At 32.1% G+C, this 20,271-nt stretch overlaps 1 protein-coding gene and 2 long non-coding RNA genes across 3 annotated transcripts; all 3 read right to left on the bottom strand.

Moving 5' to 3' along the window:
• Positions 1-1,442: 1,442 nt before the first annotated feature.
• On the bottom strand, positions 1,443-1,967 carry LOC135152402 (uncharacterized). Its single transcript, XR_010291501.1, has 2 exons — positions 1,887-1,967; positions 1,443-1,690 (listed from the first exon to the last, which is right to left on the bottom strand). It is a non-coding gene; the product is annotated as an uncharacterized LOC135152402 (long non-coding RNA).
• Positions 1,968-5,860: 3,893 nt separating this feature from the next.
• LOC135152381 (uncharacterized) lies at positions 5,861-6,585 on the bottom strand. The gene is made up of 2 exons (XR_010291467.1): positions 6,393-6,585; positions 5,861-6,108 (listed from the first exon to the last, which is right to left on the bottom strand). It is a non-coding gene; the product is annotated as an uncharacterized LOC135152381 (long non-coding RNA).
• A 3,708-nt stretch (positions 6,586-10,293) lies between these two features.
• Positions 10,294-20,271, bottom strand: LOC108219049 (U3 small nucleolar RNA-associated protein 21 homolog). Its single transcript, XM_017392295.2, has 18 exons — positions 20,039-20,271; positions 19,909-19,936; positions 18,621-18,721; positions 17,596-17,799; positions 17,259-17,502; positions 16,423-16,598; positions 16,130-16,212; positions 15,647-15,719; positions 15,477-15,542; positions 14,886-14,928; positions 14,094-14,233; positions 13,460-13,672; positions 12,665-12,749; positions 12,129-12,423; positions 11,625-11,886; positions 11,265-11,487; positions 10,858-11,090; positions 10,294-10,661 (listed from the first exon to the last, which is right to left on the bottom strand). The coding sequence occupies exons 1-18, from the start codon at positions 20,162-20,164 to the stop codon at positions 10,512-10,514; spliced, it is 2,745 nt and encodes a 914-aa protein (XP_017247784.1). The 5' UTR covers positions 20,165-20,271; the 3' UTR covers positions 10,294-10,511.

Below are 20,271 nucleotides of genomic sequence, written 5' to 3'. Positions count from 1 at the left end.
GCTAACAGGAATATCTCCGACAGGAGCACGAATCAAGATATTGCTTTTCAACGATGGAAACCTCCGGAAATGGGGTGTGTTAAGGTCAATGTAGATGCCTCAGTATTTGCAGGAGCTGAATTTTTCTCTATTGGTATGGTATTGCGAGACTGTGAAGGACAATTTCTTGAAGCTAAAACTATTAGATTGCCTGGAATTACTTCGGTTATGGAGGCTGAGACTATGGGAGTTAGTGAGGCTTTGTCCTGGTTGGAATCAAAAGACTTAATGCATGCGATAGTAGAAACAGACTCCTTGAATACAATCCAAGCTTTGAAGAAGCAATGTATAAATCGGCTAGAAGTTGGCCACATTGTGCAGGATTGCAGAGCAAAGCTTCATTCAAATCCGGGGTTCAGAGTTTCTTTTGTCAAGAAGTGTGCTAACAAGGTGGCTCATGAGTTAGCTAGAATACCTTGTATGCTCAACTGCTTTATTGTTTTTACATCTCCTCCGCCTTTAGTGTTGGAGATTCTATTGTATGATTCATCTTTTTAATGGAAAGTTTGCATTATTTCAAAAAAAAAAAAAAAAAATGTACGTTGTAGAATTTTTTTCTTCAGAATTGGAGTCATTGTTGTACTAACTCATTTTACTCCCTCTCCCTCTGTTCCAACCATTTCTTTCCAATTTTTTTTGGTATCCTATCTAATTGTTTACATTTCAAAATTTATCAAATATAATTGATGATAGTTGATGAGTTTTATCATTTTTCCTTCATTTTTCGCCACTTCTACTCCACAATCTCCTTTTTATATCTTAAAATTAACGGATCTCACCACTTCACGCGCTTTTATTTTGCTTTTCCAATACTTTATACCTATTTGTTAACCTCCGTGCCCAGACCAAACATAACAAATTGGCTGTGAATCATAAGCTCGTGTATATCTTGCTCACTTTTAAATTATATGATTATTTTATTTATTAAAAAATATATGTTATAGTTTTTTTATGTTGCATTTGTTTGTTTAGAAGCAGGTTCCAGTTTCCACTTTTCTTGACCCGTTTGTATAAATAAGTATAAACATTTTTAAGAAGTTGAGAATGTTATTTTTCTCTTAAAACCTCTGCTCATTTTCCACACATTTTATTACTTCCCACTTCTAATCTACTTCTCTAGCAACTTTTTTAAATTTGCCCAAACGACCCCATTATAATTCACACTCTTTACATGTTTGCACACATACACATACAAGTCCGGGAATCTTTATGGTAAAAACACCATGCAACATATTTTTCTCTCTATTAGTAGCAATGGACAGTTTTGCTCCGACAGGCAGAAACTAAACCCTGTAAAACTTAAAAATCTTACATTCACTTGATAATTTCAGGGGTTACAAGTGCTGACAAAATTGACTTTCTGGAAAAGCTTGGATGATCAAGACTACTAGATAGACTAACAATAGAATGGAATTTAAATATTATTGATACAACAATTGATACAAACAGGCAAGGAAACAAAACTGTGTAACAAACACTAGTGCAACTAACTCAAAACCGTTCAGAATTGTGAATTACTTAGGAATGTAACCATGCACCTAGCACTCTGAAATAACTTATCTACTGATTGCCATACTGTTGACTGAAGTTCTAGAAGCTTTTTAGCCTTGTCCTCTAAATTTGACTGCCTTCGAATCGACTCCCCATGAATCTGCCAGTAGATAATCAAGTATTATACCATTATTATTAAGAGAAGAATTAATAGAAAACAAATAGGGAACCACATCAAAATATCAAATGCTTCAGATTACATAATATCAAAGCTCCGCTATTTTTAGTGATTTTAGAGTTGTGCCGCAAGTTTTAATGATTTTAAAATTTAATGGTCCAGAAGAACTTTTTGTTACCTTCAGAAATAAACGTATAACAGCTTGAATGAATTCGAAATTGTTTCTGCATGAGAGCTCGTGAATGAAATAATCCAACAAAGTTCAATGGAATGCAACTCTGGTTTCTTTGTAGGTTCTTGCTTGTGGTCGTTTCGTCATCATCACCTTCTATAATGTGGAGCATTCTAAGTTCTACATCCAATGTTGAAGAAGATAGCCCTTTGATATAATATTATAATATACAATTATTAATAAATAATTTATGAGAGTTTTCAACTAAAATTAACATTATTCTTAGATAATTTAATGACCCGGCTTCAAAAATAATATTATAAACCTATACTGTCTATCTACACTATGATATATATTGTTATACTACTGAAATTGAAATATTAAAAGTTTGGTCGGTGGAGTTTGGGGTCGGTCGTTATTTGACTTTATGAGCCTCCTTATAAAAAGATGTTCTAATATTTTTTTTTTATCTATTAAATGAAAACATAAAAAATTTAGTTGGTATGATCCGTCGATGGTTGATTGCACGATATTTGGAATCACAAATCTTCTTAAATTATAATATATTTAGACATCTATATTAAAACATATATTTTAATCCTAATTTTTAATTAGTCGTTTGATGAGTTTAACTATTAAGAATTTATTCAATTATTAAATAAAAAAATAATTTAGCACACTTAACTAAAATAATATATCAATTCAAATATGTTAAAAAAATTTTAAAAAATCTAATAAAAAATAAATAATTCTATCATAATTTAATATTCTCAATAAAATCGGTTAACTTGAAATGTATGTTAAAATAACAAATGTTGTAAATCACTTGTGCATGACACGGTTATAAGTTGTTATTATACTATTAAAGCCCAAACATTGAAAGTTTGGCCGGTCCATAGGTATTTGGGCCGAAATACGGGCTTATTTATATAACCAATTATTCTTTTTAACTGAAATATATTGTTTTTTTATATTTTCTAACTAAAAGAGCTCAGTCTTCTAAAATAACATCGAGCAACATAGTTATTAACTTTTTAACTAAAACAACTTATAAAATTAATTAAATTTAAAGTAGATACGATAAAATAACAACTATTAACCGCACAGGTTATAAGCTGGTATGAGTGTAAAGTGAAATATAGAAAAAATATTGTCATACCTAAGTGTATATATATTGGTCTTGTTACAAAAATAATATTAGTTACAAGATTAAGAAAAAAAATGTAATTAATTTATTGGCCGTAATTTATTTTAGGTAGAATTATCACCATACATTAAATTATAAATGAATAAATATCAATATATCAGTAAGTTAATAATATATTCATTTATATGTAAAGAGATAATCATGTTATATAAATATGTTCAGTTTATTAAAAAAAAATTCATTTATATGATATCAATTGTACCACTTTTGGACTTATTAAAAGAATAACAGTGAATCCAGATGACATATGAGTTATGATAATAAAAATTGAAATAAAATATTATTGCTAATATAAGGACAAAAATCATCGAATTTTATTTGAATGAAACTTAGTTGATCACTGAATCAAATGTCTTTGAAATTTTTCAAAGAAAGAAATATCAATTCCCTCAAAATATTTTAACATTGATGACACTTATGAGGCATGTAGGCACTTGTCGACACATTCATTTGCAATACACCGTCCCATAATATTTATATCTGCAACAAATGAAAATTTGTAAGTGTAATTTTATGTGTGTTTGTGTGTGTTTGTATATGTATTTTACTTGTAAGGAAATAAAGCATTACCAGAATATCGAGCACAAACAGATTGAGCACAAGCACTGCTACATTGTTTGGCACCATCAGGATCTGCTATAGGAGAATCAGTACAATTAATTAGTATGCATGCTGCCATACATGCAGGCAACAACTCTCCCGTCCTTGCACATGACAAACCACACGATGCTATGCATCCAAGTGAAACCTTCTCACCATGACCACCATTGTTATGAGTTAGCACTGCTCCAATGTTAATCATTGTAGAGTCAATCACCAACATCGAGATAACAAGTTTTATGATAATATATTTCATCATTGTTGTTTTTCTATTTCTATCAAATATTAAAAATAGTATGATTTTTATTTGAGTGGGTGTAAGATGTGAATTATTTGTGCTCAATATGCATGACTTATATAGAGATATATTCTTATCATCTGAGATATGATTTTAATGTGATAATATTCAGATTTCAAGAGATTTTTACATAAGGATGTTATATATTCAAAACAACATATCTGTAGATGAATATTTCATCCAACTAAAATAGTGAAACGTATATAGTTAAATTCTTTGTACGTTCTTGCTTGACGTCGTCGTCACCTTCTATAATCTAGAGCATTAATGTGGATAAATTCAATGAAAAAGTGGATTATTTTAGAAATATCGGAGATTATATATGTTTTGCAAGTTGAAGGTTATAAAATATACACATGTTCGTCATACATATGTAATCTCTAAAATCACCGATGTAATATGGCTCCATCTAACTTTTTCATGTAGTAAAATACGAAATATACATTACCCACAATAAATATTTAATAGCCTATAAATATATGAAAACACTAGTTCACTTGGAATAGAAATAAAATATTGTAAAATTATATGTATATACACTACACTTAAAGACATAATTTAGTGATGAACAATTTTAATAAAATTTTTAACTTATATTCTTTATATAAAAATAAAAATGTTTAGAGTTTAAGTTTATCACCAATATTTAGATTTTAATCGAGAAGTGTTCATGTTTGTATATATTCACCGTTGTTAAATATAACTTTATGGATAATTATTCATAATAAAATTCAAATTTCATTCCATTTATTCTGGATCCATTTATCCAATCAAATATAATATATGTTCTTTGGAAAAGAAATGTTCAGTAGAATAACTCTAAAATCAACAGCGTCCATATGTTGCATACTCAAATATATTTATCTTGTTGCATATTCGTACTTTTTAATCAATGTGTGTGTATATAATTGTAATTATTTTAGACATTTGTTTATTAATAATGTAAAATCATTTTATCATATAAATTGTTGATCTGTATTTTTCTCCAAATTTTCTAATGTACGTTGTAGAATTTTTTTCTTCAGAATTGGAGTCATTGTTGTACTAACTCATTTTACTCCATCTCCCTCTGTTCCAACCATTTCTTTCCAATTTTTTTTTGGTATCCCATCTAATTGTTTACATTTCAAAATTTATCAAATATAATTGATGATAGTTGATGAGTTTTATCATTTTTCCTTCATTTTTCGCCACTTCTACTCCACAATCTCCTTTTTATATCTTAAAATTAACGGATCTCACCACTTCACGCGCTTTTATTTTGCTTTTCCAATACTTTATACCTATTTGTTAACCTCCGTGCCCAGACCAAACATAACAAATTGGCTGTGAATCATAAGCTCGTGTATATCTTGCTCACTTTTAAATTATATGATTATTTTATTTATTAAAATATATATGTTATAGTTTTTTTATGTTGCATTTGTTTGTTTACCAGAAGTAGAAGCAGGTTCCAGTTTCCACTTTTCTTGACCCGTTTGTATAAATAAGTATAAACATTTTTAAGAAGTTGAGAATGTTAGTTTTCTCTTAAAACCTCTGCTCATTTTCCACACATTTTATTACTTCCCACTTCTAATCTACTTCTCTAGCAACTTTTTTAAATTTGCCCAAACGACCCCATTATAATTCACACTCTTTACATGTTTGCACACATACACATACAAGTCCGGGAATCTTTATGGTAAAAACACCATGCAACATATTTTTCTCTCTATTAGTAGCAATGGACAGTTTTGCTCCGACAGGCAGAAACTAAACCCTGTAAAACTTAAAAATCTTACATTCACTTGATAATTTCAGGGGTTACAAGTGCTGACAAAATTGACTTTCTGGAAAAGCTTGGATGATCAAGACTACTAGATAGACTAACAATAGAATGGAATTTAAATATTATTGATACAACAATTGATACAAACAGGCAAGGAAACAAAACTGTGTAACAAACACTAGTGCAACTAACTCAAAACCGTTCAGAATTGTGAATTACTTAGGAATGTAACCATGCACCTAGCACTCTGAAATAACTTATCTACTGATTGCCATACTGTTGACTGAAGTTCTAGAAGCTTTTTAGCCTTGTCCTCTAAATTTGACTGCCTTCGAATCGACTCCCCATGAATCTGCCAGTAGATAATCAAGTATTATACCATTATTATTAAGAGAAGAATTAATAGAAAACAAATAGGGAACCACATCAAAATATCAAATGCTTCAGATTACATAATATCAAAGCTCCGCTATTTTTAGTGATTTTAGAGTTGTGCCGCAAGTTTCAATGATTTTAAAATTTAATGGTCCAGAAGAACTTATAATATCAAAGCTCCGCTATTTTTAGTGATTTTAGAGTTGTGCCGCAAGTTTCAATGATTTTAAAATTTAATGGTCCAGAAGAACTTTTTGTTACCTTCAGAAATAAACGTATAACAGCTTGAATGAATTCGAAATTGTTTCTGCATGAGAGCTCGTGAATGAAATAATCCAACAGAAGTTCAATGGAATGCAACTCTGGTTTCTTTGTAGGTTCTTGCTTGTGGTCGTTTCGTCATCATCACCTTCTATAATGTGGAGCATTCTAAGTTCTACATCCAATGTTGAAGAAGATAGCCCTTTGATATAATATTATAATATACAATTATTAATAAATAATTTATGAGAGTTTTCAACTAAAATTAACATTATTCTTAGATAATTTAATGACCCCGCTTCAAAAATAATATTATAAACCTATACTGTCTATCTACACTATGATATATATTGTTATACTACTGAAATTGAAATATTAAAAGTTTGGTTGGTGGAGTTTGGGGTCGGTCGTTATTTGACTTTATGGGCCTCCTTATAAAAAGATGTTCTAATATTTTTTTTTATCTATTAAATGAAAACATAAAAAATTTAGTTGGTATGATCCGTCGATGGTTGATTGCACGATATTTGGAATCACAAATCTTCTTAAATTATAATATATTTAGACATCTATATTAAAACATATATTTTAATCCTAATTTTTAATTAGTCGTTTGATGAGTTTAACTATTAAGAATTTATTCAATTATTAAATAAAAAAATTATTTAGCACACTTAACTAAAATAATATATCAATTCAAATATGTTTAAAAAAATTTAAAAAATCTAATAAAAAATAAATAATTCTATCATAATTTAATATTCACAATAAAATCGGTTAACTTGAAAAATGTATGTTAAAATAACAAATGTTGTAAATCACTTGTGCATGACACGGTTATAAGTTGTTATTATACTATTAAAGCCCAAACATTGAAAGTTTGGCCGGTCCATAGGTATTTGGGCCGAAATACGGGCTTATTTATATAACCAATTATTCTTTTTAACTGAAATATATTGTTTTTTTATATTTTCTAACTAAAAGAGCTCAGTCTTCTAAAATAACATCGAGCAACATAGTTATTAACTTTTTAACTAAAACAACTTATAAAATTAATTAAATTTAAAGTAGATACGATAAAATAACAACTATTAACCGCTAACGCACAGGTTATAAGCTGGTATGAGTGTAAAGTGAAATATAGAAAAAATATTGTCATACCTAAGTGTATATATATTGGTCTTGTTACAAAAATAATATTAGTTACAAGATTAAGAAAAAAAATGTAATTAATTTATTGGCCGTAATTTATTTTAGGTAGAATTATCACCATACATTAAATTAAAAATGAATAAATATCAATATATCAGTAAGTTAATAATATATTCATTTATATGTAAAGAGATAATCATGTTATATAATTATGTTCAGTTTATTAAAAAAAATTCATTTATATGATATCAATTGTACCACTTTTGGACTTATTAAAAGAATAACAGTGAATCCAGATGACATATGAGTTATGATATTAAAAATTGAAATCAATATTATTGCTAATATAAGGACAAAAATCATCGAATTTTATTTAAATGAAACTTAGTTGATCACTGAATCAAATGTCTTTGAAATTTTTCAAAGAAAGAAATATCAATTCCCTCAAAATATTTTAACATTGATGACACTTATGAGGCATGTAGGCACTTGTCGACACATTCATTTGCAATACACCGTCCCATAATATTTATATCTGCAACAAATGAAAATTTGTAAGTGTAATTTTATGTGTGTTTGTATATGTATTTTACTTGTAAGGAAATAAAGCATTACCAGAATATCGAGCACAAACAGATTGAGCACAAGCACTGCTACATTGTTTGGCACCATCAGGATCTGCTATAGGAGAATCAGTACAATTAAGTAGTATGCATGCTGCCATACATGCAGGCAACAACTCTCCCGTCCTTGCACATGACAAACCACACGATGCTATGCATCCAAGTGAAACCTTCTCACCATGACCACCATTGTTATGAGTTAGCACTGCTCCAATGTTAATCATTGTAGAGTCAATCACCAACATCGAGATAACAAGTTTTATGATAATATATTTCATCATTGTTGTTTTTCTATTTCTATCAAATATTAAAAATAGTATGATTTTTATTTGAGTGGGTGTAAGATGTGAATTATTTGTGCTCAATATGCATGACTTATATAGAGATATATTCTTATCATCTGAGATATGATTTTAATGTGATAATATTCAGATTTCAAGAGATTTTTACATAAGGATGTTATATATTCAAAACAACATATCTGTAGATGAATATTTCATCCAACTAAAATAGTGAAACGTATATAGTTAAATTCTTTGTACGTTCTTGCTTGACGTCGTCGTCACCTTCTATAATCTAGAGCATTAATGTGGATAAATTCAATGAAAAAGTGGATTATTTTAGAAATATCGGAGATTATATATGTTTTGCAAGTTGAACGTTATAAAATATATTCTGTGTACATATATGTTCGTCATACATATGTAATCTGTAAAATCACCGATGTAATATGGCTCCATCTAACTTTTTCATGTAGTAAAATACGAAATATACATTACCCACAATAAATATTTAATAGCCTATAAATATATGAAAACACTAGTTCACTTGGAATAGAAATAAAATATTGTAAAATTATATGTATATACACTACACTTAAAGACATAATTTAGTGATGAACAAATTTAATAAAATTTTTAACTTATATTCTTTATATAAAAATAAAAATGTTTAGAGTTTAAGTTTATCACCAATATTTAGATTTTAATCGAGAAGTGTTCATGTTTGTATATATTCACCGTTGTTAAATATAACTTTATGGATATTATTCATAATAAAATTCAAATTTCATTCCATTTATTCTGGATCCATTTATCCAATCAAATATAATATATGTTCTTTCGAAAAGAAATGTTCAGTAGAATAACTCTAAAATCAACAGCGTCCATATGTTGCATACTCAAATATATTTATCTTGTTGCATATTCGTACTTTTTAATCAATGTGTGTGTATATATATAATTGTAATTATTTTAGACATTAGTTTATTAATAATGTAAAATCATTTTATCATATAAATTGTTGATCCGTATTTTTCTCCAAATTTTCTAATGTACGTTGTAGAATTTTTTTTTCTTTAGAATTGGAGTCATTGTTGTACTAACTCATTTTACACCCTCTCCCTCTGTTCCAACCATTTTTTTACAATTTTTTTTGGTATCCCATCTAATTGTTTACATTTCAAAATTTATCAAATATAATTGATGATAGTTGATGAGTTTTATCATTTTTCCTTCATTTTTCGCCGCTTCTACTCCACAATCTCCTTTTTATATCTTAAAATTAACGGATCTCACCACTTCACGCGCTTTTATTTTGCTTTTCCAATACTTTATACCTATTTGTTAACCTCCGTGCCCAGACCAAACATAACAAATTGGCTGTGAATGATAAGCTCGTGTATATCTTGCTCACTTTTAAATTATATGATTATTTTATTTATTAAAATATATATGTTATATTTTTTTTATATTGCATTTGTTTGTTTACCAGAAGTAGAAGCAGGTTCTAGTTCCCACTTTTCTTGACCCGTTTGTATAAATAAGTATAAACATTTTTAAAAAATTAAGAATGTTAATTTTCTCTTAAAACCTCTGCTCATTTTCCACACATTTTATTACTTCCCACTTCTAATCTACTTCTCTAACAACTTTTTTAAATTTGCCCAAACGACCCCATTATAATTCACACTCTTTACATGTTTATACACATACACATACAAGTCCGGGAATCTTTTCTAAAACACATACACATACAAGTCCGGGAATCTTTATGGTAAAAACACCATGCAACATATTTTCTCTCTATTAGTAGCAATGGACAGTTTTGCTCCGACAGACAGATACTAAACCCTGTAAAACTTAAAAACCTTACATTCACTTGATAAATTCAGGGGTTACAAGTGCTGACAAAATCAACTTTCTGGGAAAAGCTTGGACGATCAAAACTACTAGATAGACTAACAATAGAATGGAATTTAAATATTATTGATACCACAATTGATACAAACAGGCAAGGAAACAAAACTGTGTAACAAACACTAGTGCAACTAACTCAAAACCGTTCAGAATTGTGAATTACTTAGGAATGTAACCATGCACCTAGCACTCTGAAATAACTTATCTACTGATTGCCATACTGTTGACTGAAGTTCTAGAAGCTTTTTAGCCTTGTCCTGTAAATTTGACTGCCTTCGAATCGACTCCCCATGAATCTGCCAGTAGATAATCAAGTATTATACCATTATTATTAAGAGAAGAATTAATAGAAAACAAATAGGGAACCACATCAAAATATCAAATGCTTCAGATTACATAATATCAAAGCTCCGCTATTTTTAGTGATTTTAGAGTTGTGCCGCAAGTTTTAATGATTTTAAAATTTAATGGTCCAGAAGAACTTTTTGTTACCTTCAGAAATAAACGTATAACAGCTTGAATGAATTCGAAATTGTTTCTGCATGAGAGCTCGTGAATGAAATAATCCAACAGAAGTTCAATGGAATGCAACTCCGGTTTCTTTGTAGGTTCTTGCTTGTCGTCGCCGTCGTCGTCATCATCACCTTCTATAATCTGGAGCATTCTAAGTTCTACATCCAATGTTGAAGAAGATAGCCCTTTGATATAATCAGTAAACGTAGAAACTGCAGAATTACGCGGTAATCAACAGACTGTACAATTTTATTTAAAAAGAAAAACATATGTACAAAGGGAAACAGACAATATAATGGGCATCCATATTAAAAAAAGGGACTACCTGTTTGAAAATTCAAACTTGAAAGATATAGTAAATAGCTACAGAAAAAACTAGAACTTACAAGTTTTCATCTCTGCTGAGGAATGAAGAAGCTGCAAGAACTCGGATGCTGGTAAATCGTGATACACCCTGCTTTTGTTTGTTTCATCGGCTTGTGAACCCTTGTGTTCATCTCCAGTGTCACTATTTTTGAATACTATCTCTCTGGAGAGAGATGGAATTGTGGGCAAAAAGAAAGGCGCCTTTTCAGGTTTCTTTGGGGGATCAATTGGTTTATTCCGCTCCTGAGGAAGGAAAGAGGTAAAAAAGAGAAAAACACAAGTGGCTGGAAAAAACAGAGCACAAAACATAATCTATTCTTTGGTTATGTTTTCAAATAACGTGAAAAATTCAATAGACCAGAAGGAGAAAATTGGCAAACCTTTATAATGTCCAGATTTACAAGGCTTTGCCACTGGCTTTTAGGCAATAGCGAAAGTGTTACTAGGTCTGGGATCTGTGCATCCAAATGAGGGGCCCAAGACACACCCTGAATCTGCAGGTTCTTACCAGAAGGATGGTCGGAAGTCGCATCTTCTGACCCTTCAGACGCAGACACAGAGGGTAGTTTGACATTCACAATCTCCTTTCCACTGCCATAAGAATGCATAACAGAATCTCCAGAAAACATGGCCTGGTTAATCCTGAAAATTTACAGCTGGTATATTAGAATTTAATCATTTTAAGGAGAAGACAAGGAGTTTACAGGACACAGATAAATTGCTGCTCCAGATGTATATCATCAGATAATAAGGAGCTACGAGCACACTATGGCATATCCTCTCGAAGCACAATTAATAATAAACACCCAGATTAATTAAAAAAGTCTGTCCTCTGTTTTTCTTGACTTATACCAAAGACATGGTAACATTATATTGAAACTTACCACAAGTAGACACCATTTTGATCAACATGAGCTGTAGCCAAAACATCCATATTGGGTGACAGCGACAATGCAGTAATACAAACATCGACTTGTACAGCATCAATTTGTCTTGCCAATATGACATCCCAAATTCTAAGGGTTCCATCCATGCTGGATGACAAAAGCCACTTTCCATCCTCACTGAAACACATGTCTGTTATTCGATCTGCATGGCCTTCAAACTTACGAACCATTCTAAGTGCCACGACATCATACAAACGGATAACTAGATCATCTGTGGCAGTGGCCAAAAGACCTGGTATTTTTTATAATAGAGAAGTAGGATATATTATCAGCGAGTGAGGAAAAAAAAGGTAAGCGAAAGGGAGGGGAGAAAGAGGGAATAGAGAGGGCAGAAGGAGAAGGAGAGGGAGGGAGGGAGGGAGGAAAAAAAAAAAAAGGAAAGCAAAAGGGAGGGGAGAGAGAGGGAATGGAGAGAGAGGGAGGGAGGGAGGGAGGGAGGGGGGGAGAGGGAGAGAGAGGAATGCTAAATTTACCGTTACAACGGTGGTAAACAATCTTGACAACAGAGCTGCCAATTTCCCACCTGGATTTCAAATCACGGTACTTAAAATTCCAAACCTGACCAAAACCACGAGATATGGCGTTTACTTAATGGCACTGAGTAGGTCACCCCGAGTGAAGAAGTATAAAAGAGTGGACACATAAAAGGAAATATACTATAACCATACCACCAAAAGGTGGCAAGTGGTCATAGAACCATCATGGTGGTGGTTATGAGATCACAAATCAAGCCATGACTTAAGGAAAACATATAATAACAAGCAGAAATAAAGATAAGAAAATATGCATAATTCATCATGTATGCAACTTACATAATGGCTAAACAATGGGGTACTAATATATAATTGTTACTGTGGGTCCAATATTGTTGATGCAGAAGTTTTGCATTGACTTCTTAATTTATTTATAAGAAAAATAGTAAAATTAACTCATATGATGCCTTCAGTCTTGTAGAGTCTTTATAGTTGTATCTATTATTGTGCATGAAAAAGATAAAAGACTGGAAATTTCCGCATTGCAGGTTACAGTGAGACGTCAAAAGCAAGCCTCCTTTTAAGTTTCCGTCATTTACTGGAACATAAATGTCAAAGCTACTTGCACTTTGTTGCCGGGTCAGAAACTCATTATGATGTATGTCCAGTAAAGACATTTGTTGGATGCAAGGCCTCACTAATTGCTTTTCTATGTAACGGGAAACAGATATAATTACAAAAGAAACAGTTGAGGCTAGAAAGTGTCATGAGCATCACATCATTAGTTTTATATACCTTAATGTCCCCATTTTGTCCAGCACTGATCATAAGAGTGTTAGTTGAATCACATGCTATTCCAACAACTTCTCCACTGTGAGCAGAACTTCCTCCATCTAACATGTCCAGGTAGCTACCTCGGCTTATCCCTGACTGAAGGTTGAAACGCTCAATCCAACCAGCTGCTGTACCTAAAACGGCAAAATTTCCGCATGCACTAATAGCACAAGCCTGCCAAAAGATAAAAGATATTTATAAATTGCAAACCAGATGCATCTTCAGAAGAAGACATATCATATGCATTACAATACAAATCTTTGCCAAGGCTCCAAATAGTGAACACAGAGTAAAGCAACGAAACGCAAGATAAGTAAACCCCACTTGTGTAGTTATTTGTAATAATATCAGGACTCAGGAATGTTTCCTTCTCAATTATATAACCTTTATCAGATTAGTCCTAATTAGCCAGTACCAACAAGGCTGACCTTGTGTCACTACCTTCAGACACTGTTAACCTTCTAGGAAACAGTGATCACTTAATGTAGAACACTATCAACAGTGGCAGTACGTCAGAAGACTCGAAACACACAATATATATCTACAAAAAATTTCTGAGTAAGGCACCTCATTTACTGGATGAACAAAATACTACCTTTACTGGGGTTTGATTCTCAGGACATGGTGTTAATATGTGCTCTCCGATCACAAAGTTTTGAAGTCTCCATACATATGCCTGTGCAGTATCCGAATGGCATGTAACTACATTGCACCAATCCCGCTCCCTAATTTCAGCTAGTTGAGAGAATAACACAGAAAGTACAAAAAACACAATTAGATTGCTTTAGTGAGAAAGAGAGAAATGACAGCATATAATGGACATGGGAAATATAGGTAAAGTCATATAACAGAATGGTGAAAGAAATAAGCAGCTGTGATGCTCACAATCAGACACTTAAACATCTTTCTTTTTCAAGGTTCTTACATGTAGAAATATTTTGAAGTCATCACATGAGATACTGTAAGTGCACTCAGTACTAAACTAGCAAACCAGCAGATATAGGAACAATTAAAAAAATATTACTTGCAGAAAGGAAAGAAAAAACACATAGTTACAAGAATATTTTGTTAATTACTTTTCATTGTTGTACCTTAGCAGCATCATAGGAAGAGTTACAAGCTTTCAAATTTGTGTGAAAATTGATATATGTGCTATTGGATCTTTAAAAAATATTTCCTTTCGTCTTTAATTAGATAACCTTGGTCCATTTAAGTAACCATCTAATTCTACTCTAGTCTAACACCAATAAATACAGGTATGCAGCACTATAAACTATAGCTTCTAATTCCAACAATAAGCTCTGTTTAATCCTCGGTACTGAGCTGGTAGCACAAAAACAGTATGAAAAAACCAAAACTTGCAAAGATGGCTTAAGAATGAGTTTACCAGCATCGAATGCAACAACAGGCTTCAGTTTTACTTCTTGTTCCTGAAAAAACATAAGATCATATAACAAGATTATTTGTTAAAAGCTAAGTGTAGTTTCACAAAAAGTAAAAGAAAATAATATACACGCATATTTTAAAAGAGACAACAATCTGGTCAACATTCAACGACACACAAATCAAAAGACGATGAATTTGCCAAAACCATAAAGTCAAGACATACACTGGGACCTGTTATCTAGCAAACACCTCATTTCAAAGACGTGAGATGTTATAGAACTACCACAGTATATATGTTGATGTTAGATACATGTGATAAATTTGAATTCTAAGAGTGAAAGTCAGAGCAGGAGGCTTAATAATCGTTCTTGTTTCTATTCTGGCAGTGGCAAGTAATAAGCCAAACCTAAGATGATTCACTGCTTCATAAGTGAAAAAAATTCAATAAGAATCTCCACCAAAGGGTAGCTGAAGATGAGGAAGAAGTTATAGCAATTCTGAATATATTCATTTTGACTTTATCATCTCTTACGATGGCTGAGAATAGCATACAGGAGAAGTGGAAAGCATAAAAGTTTACATAAACGCTCACCTTCAGCTTGAGCTTTTTAGCTCTTTTTGATACATGACGTTGCGATAGCTCTCTACTCTGCTGATCCTGTTTATAATCAGAAACTAATTTATCAAAAAGAGAATCAGAAACTAAGACAGCTGGTTAGAGAGAATGAACATTAATGCAGCAAAAGGTTGATGGATATTGACCTGGATGATGGAGAAAAGACGAAAGGCTCGGTCCTGACCAGCAGAAAGTATATGCCTCCCATTAGCGTAAAACCTGTAGTTATAAAGGTTATTTAGCAGCTAATATAATCATTCAAAACCCAAACCAACAGTTTGATAGTGTGTGAGGGAGAGAACCACATTCTGATCCTGGCAGCAGCACAAATTTATAAAATAAAAAAATTATAGTTGCCACATGATTATAAAGTTGATCCAATCCTTCTTAACCCAAGAAAAAGGATGATCCTATACTTCAGTAAATTATCAATGGGTTCAAATTTTTAACAAAAATGTATACTTTATAAAAGGTAGTAGTACATCACATAGCAAGACACAACCGGGTATACTGTATGATGAACTAGTGTTGATACATAAAAACTTTATGGTCGAATGTAGGTTTTAAAATTGTATCTTCAGGTGAAACAGACACAATTGTTATTCACATATAAGCTGTAAGCACGATACCTGATACAAAGAGGAGGAGCACTGTGTCCACATCGATAACGTAGCAAGCGAGGATCTCCATCAGTTGTGTTGAAAATCCACATCTGAAGAAATCAGAAGACAAAGGAAAGCAAAATAAGAAAGAAAACGGTTCATATGTCAGAGAAGCAATCAATACATATATAAAAGTACCCATTCGATATCCACAAATTGTTAGACAAAAGATAAACATTACAATCCCGCAAAAGATAATGATTCATACACTAAAACAAAGTGTAAATTGTCATTAACGTTGCCAGTACATAACAACTTACTTTTATAGAGTTATCTACAGATGCACTCAATAGGACAGGCTCATTAGCAAAGAAATGCAATGATATGATGGAGGAATCATGAGCTTCTTTAATTACAGAATGAATCCTTTTTTTCTCAAGATTCCATACGCTTATAACACCAGAAGATCCTCCAGATGCTAATAGTGGTTGTCCGTCTGTATACAGTGTGATACCAGAATTATTACATTTATTTTGGGCAGAGAAACTATTAACTTTAAAATTAGAAAGAAACTGCGATTTTACCAGATTAAAAGCATTAGGTCTAATTATCCATGTTTTAAGCAAGTTCATTATTTATATAAGTAAAACACTTTATGATAAACAAAACATGAAATATGTTCCCCTGTATTACTTGCTAATATTTCAAAGCTACCATAAACCTAAAACTACCGAAACGAACCAATCAAAAAACAGGTAGTGAATACTTTTGAAAGGCATGATATAACTCATTCCAGTAAAAAGATGAGAGTGAGTAGCATTATCTTTACTATTTCAATGACATCAATGAAATATTAACTGGGAGGATAATCGACACTACATAGAAATATAATGATACATACAATTATTATCATTTTTATTTATGCCTTCTCCCGGAATTATATATAAAAAGCTTAGATAGCTTCCAAAATTATTCATTCGCATAAAATGCAGCATATCATGGTGGAAATTCATTGAGGCCAGTGGATAACAAAAAAATATTCAGCAATTGCAACAGACTTCAGATGATACTTTATAGGAAGTTAAAACTCCAGGTAAGTATATTACGTGATTATAGCTATTGTGCATGCTTTAGATCTTATGAACCAAATGCTTACCGGTGCTGAAAGATAATGCAGTAACAGCGCCTCGAGTAGAATGCGTAAAACTAACGATTTCTTGGTCATAACGAATGTTGTGAACATGAATCTTTCCATCAGAGCAGCCAACTGCAACAACATCCAGTGCCGGAGAGGATACACAACAGCAAATAGAAGAATACCAGCCTTTGAACTCAAAAAGCTTTTTCTTTGTGCTGATATTCCAGAGTTGAAGTGCGCCCTCTTGGCTCCCAATAAGTACCTGTACAGATGCTGCTTAGTGAGTAAATACTTGACAGAATGAGATTAAAGTTTTTGCCCCGCTATAAACAAAAAACACATAGTAAATGCATACCTTGTTTAAGTAAGTATCAGGATGCATTATACAAGTAGGAGTAAACTTGTTATCTAGCAAGATATGCCCAACTGGAGCAAGATTCTGATCAATTCCTTTAAAAGCCCAAGTAAATATGTTGCCTTCAACGTCAACACTAAGAATGTGTTCTCCAAACAAAAGCAACTGGTTGACCTTAACACTATGCCTGCTCCACGTAGCAATCTGTTCAAGAAAAAATAAATCCTTCTCAATTCACAACCTATTTTACCAAGTTCTATCAAGGTCATAATAAGCTGAAGACAAAAAAGAGCACCTAACCCAACGAGAATGTCTAACAATACTTCCAGTAAAACCGGGAAAATAACTTATGTTCCAACGACAAAGACTAAATAAATATGTAGATTTGGTCCACTTAATTCTTCTTCTCCTTCCAATATAGTTTCTATTACCTTGAAATGGTGGACACTGGCATCAAACCAACTACCAGTATCTAAAGTGTTTCAATTGGATACTATCAAGAACAAATTATGTACCTTAAGAAGCACACTTACATCAGAATAATTTAAAAACCAAACATAAAGCAGTGGATGCATTCTGAACAACAAACAAGGAGAAGACAACTGATACTTGCCACACAAAGGGAAAGTTTGTATAGTCAATCAGAATGACTTTACTAATGGTAGTTGGTCCACTTTATAATAAGAAAGACTTAAGCATATCAATATAATACATTTTTATACAGGTAGCAAGTGAATATGATTTGGCATCCCATGGAATATGTGGGGGATCAGTGACCCTATTAGCAGGGATGAGTTCTGCAATCCAACCAAGTCAGCCCCTTAACCAATCACTAACACACCCCATAAACATAGCCCTTTATTCTCGTGTAACTCTTGAGGAAATTGAATGAAAGGACAATCAGGTTTAAGTTTAGTCTTCAATCACAACTTAAGCAAACTTTCTCATCTTCATTTTAGGAGTCTGTATCAACACATCATTTACAAAGGAAATTTCAAAATTATATGAGCAATTTAAAAATGAACCTGATGAGCACGCTTAAAAACTGCAATATCATTTCCATATGCGGCAAATGTATAATCACGATAAGAAGCCAGAGCTCGTATTTTCTTTGGTAGTTGAGGGCCTTCATCAAAAGCTTTACATTAGTACTTCTATATAGAAATTATACCAGATAAAACAATAGAAACAGTCAATGTAAGGGAGACACATAAAAGACTAATTTACCTATCACTCTATTAATAACTAATTAATGTGCTTGTTCTGTTCCAATTGTAGTTTAGTCTCTATTACCTAAATATTTAATTTAGCACCTTGTTTTGTTCCAATTATAGTCTAAACCTCTATTTTCTAAATATTCGATTTAACACCTGATATATGGCCCAAATTAAACCATTCTATAAATTTTTTTGGAGCGGTAGTTAGTTGACTGTAGATTAGCTGGACGATCAAAGGTTACCGGCAATTTTGTGGTGTTTGGTTGGGGAGAACGGAATGGAATGGAATGAGTTAAATTTATATATATATATAGGTCGCGCTCAAGAAAGAACCAATGCTTAAAATAGAACCATAGAACCACTAAGCATCTGTTGCAGAACCCTATATTTTTCATAGATTTTCAGGATCTAAATCTAAATACTTGTTTTCTTGCATCGCTGTGTGTGTTCAAAAGTAATTTCAAAATATAATACATAAATAAGACATTTTTTTCATGTGCAGTTCTGTTGCAGAACTCTAACTAATACTAGAAATAAGGTAAGGCTTCTAAGAGTTAAATTTCATTCAATTCCTTCCAAATTCATTCAACCCAACCAAACACAACATAATCATCTTGCAAATTGTCAATAAAAAAAAGATCCTTTCTATTTCACAAACATATGTCATGGACTTGTATCTAATAATTCCACCCCCCCCCCCCCACCACCACCACCACCCACACACACAGGGAAAAAAATCTAAGATAAAGAGCTTCTTAGAAGTATTTCTAATTCCCTGACAATATGTGAGTCATCATTCCGAAATTTTCATAAAAATTTAATCTTAATAAGGGCATTGTAATAATAAAACTACCTTCAAAAACCTAGTGAAGCATAGAAGGACTTACGAGTTGCCTAATCTTACAACTGCATATATTATTCCATTTAAAACATGACGTTACCACAAAGAGGTAAGCAATTTCATTTGTTTTCCAAATCAAAGGAAAAACATCAGCTACAACCTGTCTACAAATACGAGAGATTATCTAAAACAACACGCAGTACGTCATAGGTCCACTCTAATTCAAATTTCATCAAATACTGTAAAATCACTTACCAACAAGCACCAGAGTGAGCTTCGCACACTGCCAAAACACAAACACACATCATTATATCAATTTTGAATACGAAAACACACAGACACGCACAAATACATCAAGAGCAAGTAGATTATGGTTTAGAAATACATTATAAATCTGCCAAGCCTTGCCGACGCTGACGGTGACGAAAGTTTCAGTGCCCAAACGGTTAATAGAGAAGGGGGCAGTGCTTGTTATGTATCCAATTGCTCTGAATGGCTCGAAAATCCCCATTTTCTAGAGAGAGAGTAAGAGAGAGAGGCACACGGAGTTCTAGAGAGAGGGGGGAAGAGGGTTTAGGGTTTTGCAGGAGCCGTTTATATTTCTCTTGTGAGTAATTT

This window comes from Daucus carota, chromosome 4, assembly GCF_001625215.2.
Source record: "Daucus carota subsp. sativus chromosome 4, DH1 v3.0, whole genome shotgun sequence".
Lineage (NCBI taxonomy): Eukaryota > Viridiplantae > Streptophyta > Magnoliopsida > Apiales > Apiaceae > Daucus > Daucus carota.
Note: the sequence above shows the minus strand (reverse complement) of the source record. Positions and strands in the feature narration are given on the sequence as shown.

Coding starts and splice junctions, on each gene's coding strand:
- LOC108219049 (XM_017392295.2), bottom strand. CDS start 20,164: ATGGGGATTTTCGAGCCATTCAGAGCAATTGGATACATAACAAGCACT. Junction 17,503..17,595: donor CTGATACTTACTTAAACAAG/GTATGCATTTAC, acceptor GCATCTGTACAG/GTACTTATTGGGAGCCAAGA. Junction 10,662..10,857: donor TTATACGTTTATTTCTGAAG/GTAACAAAAAGT, acceptor ATCTACTGGCAG/ATTCATGGGGAGTCGATTCG.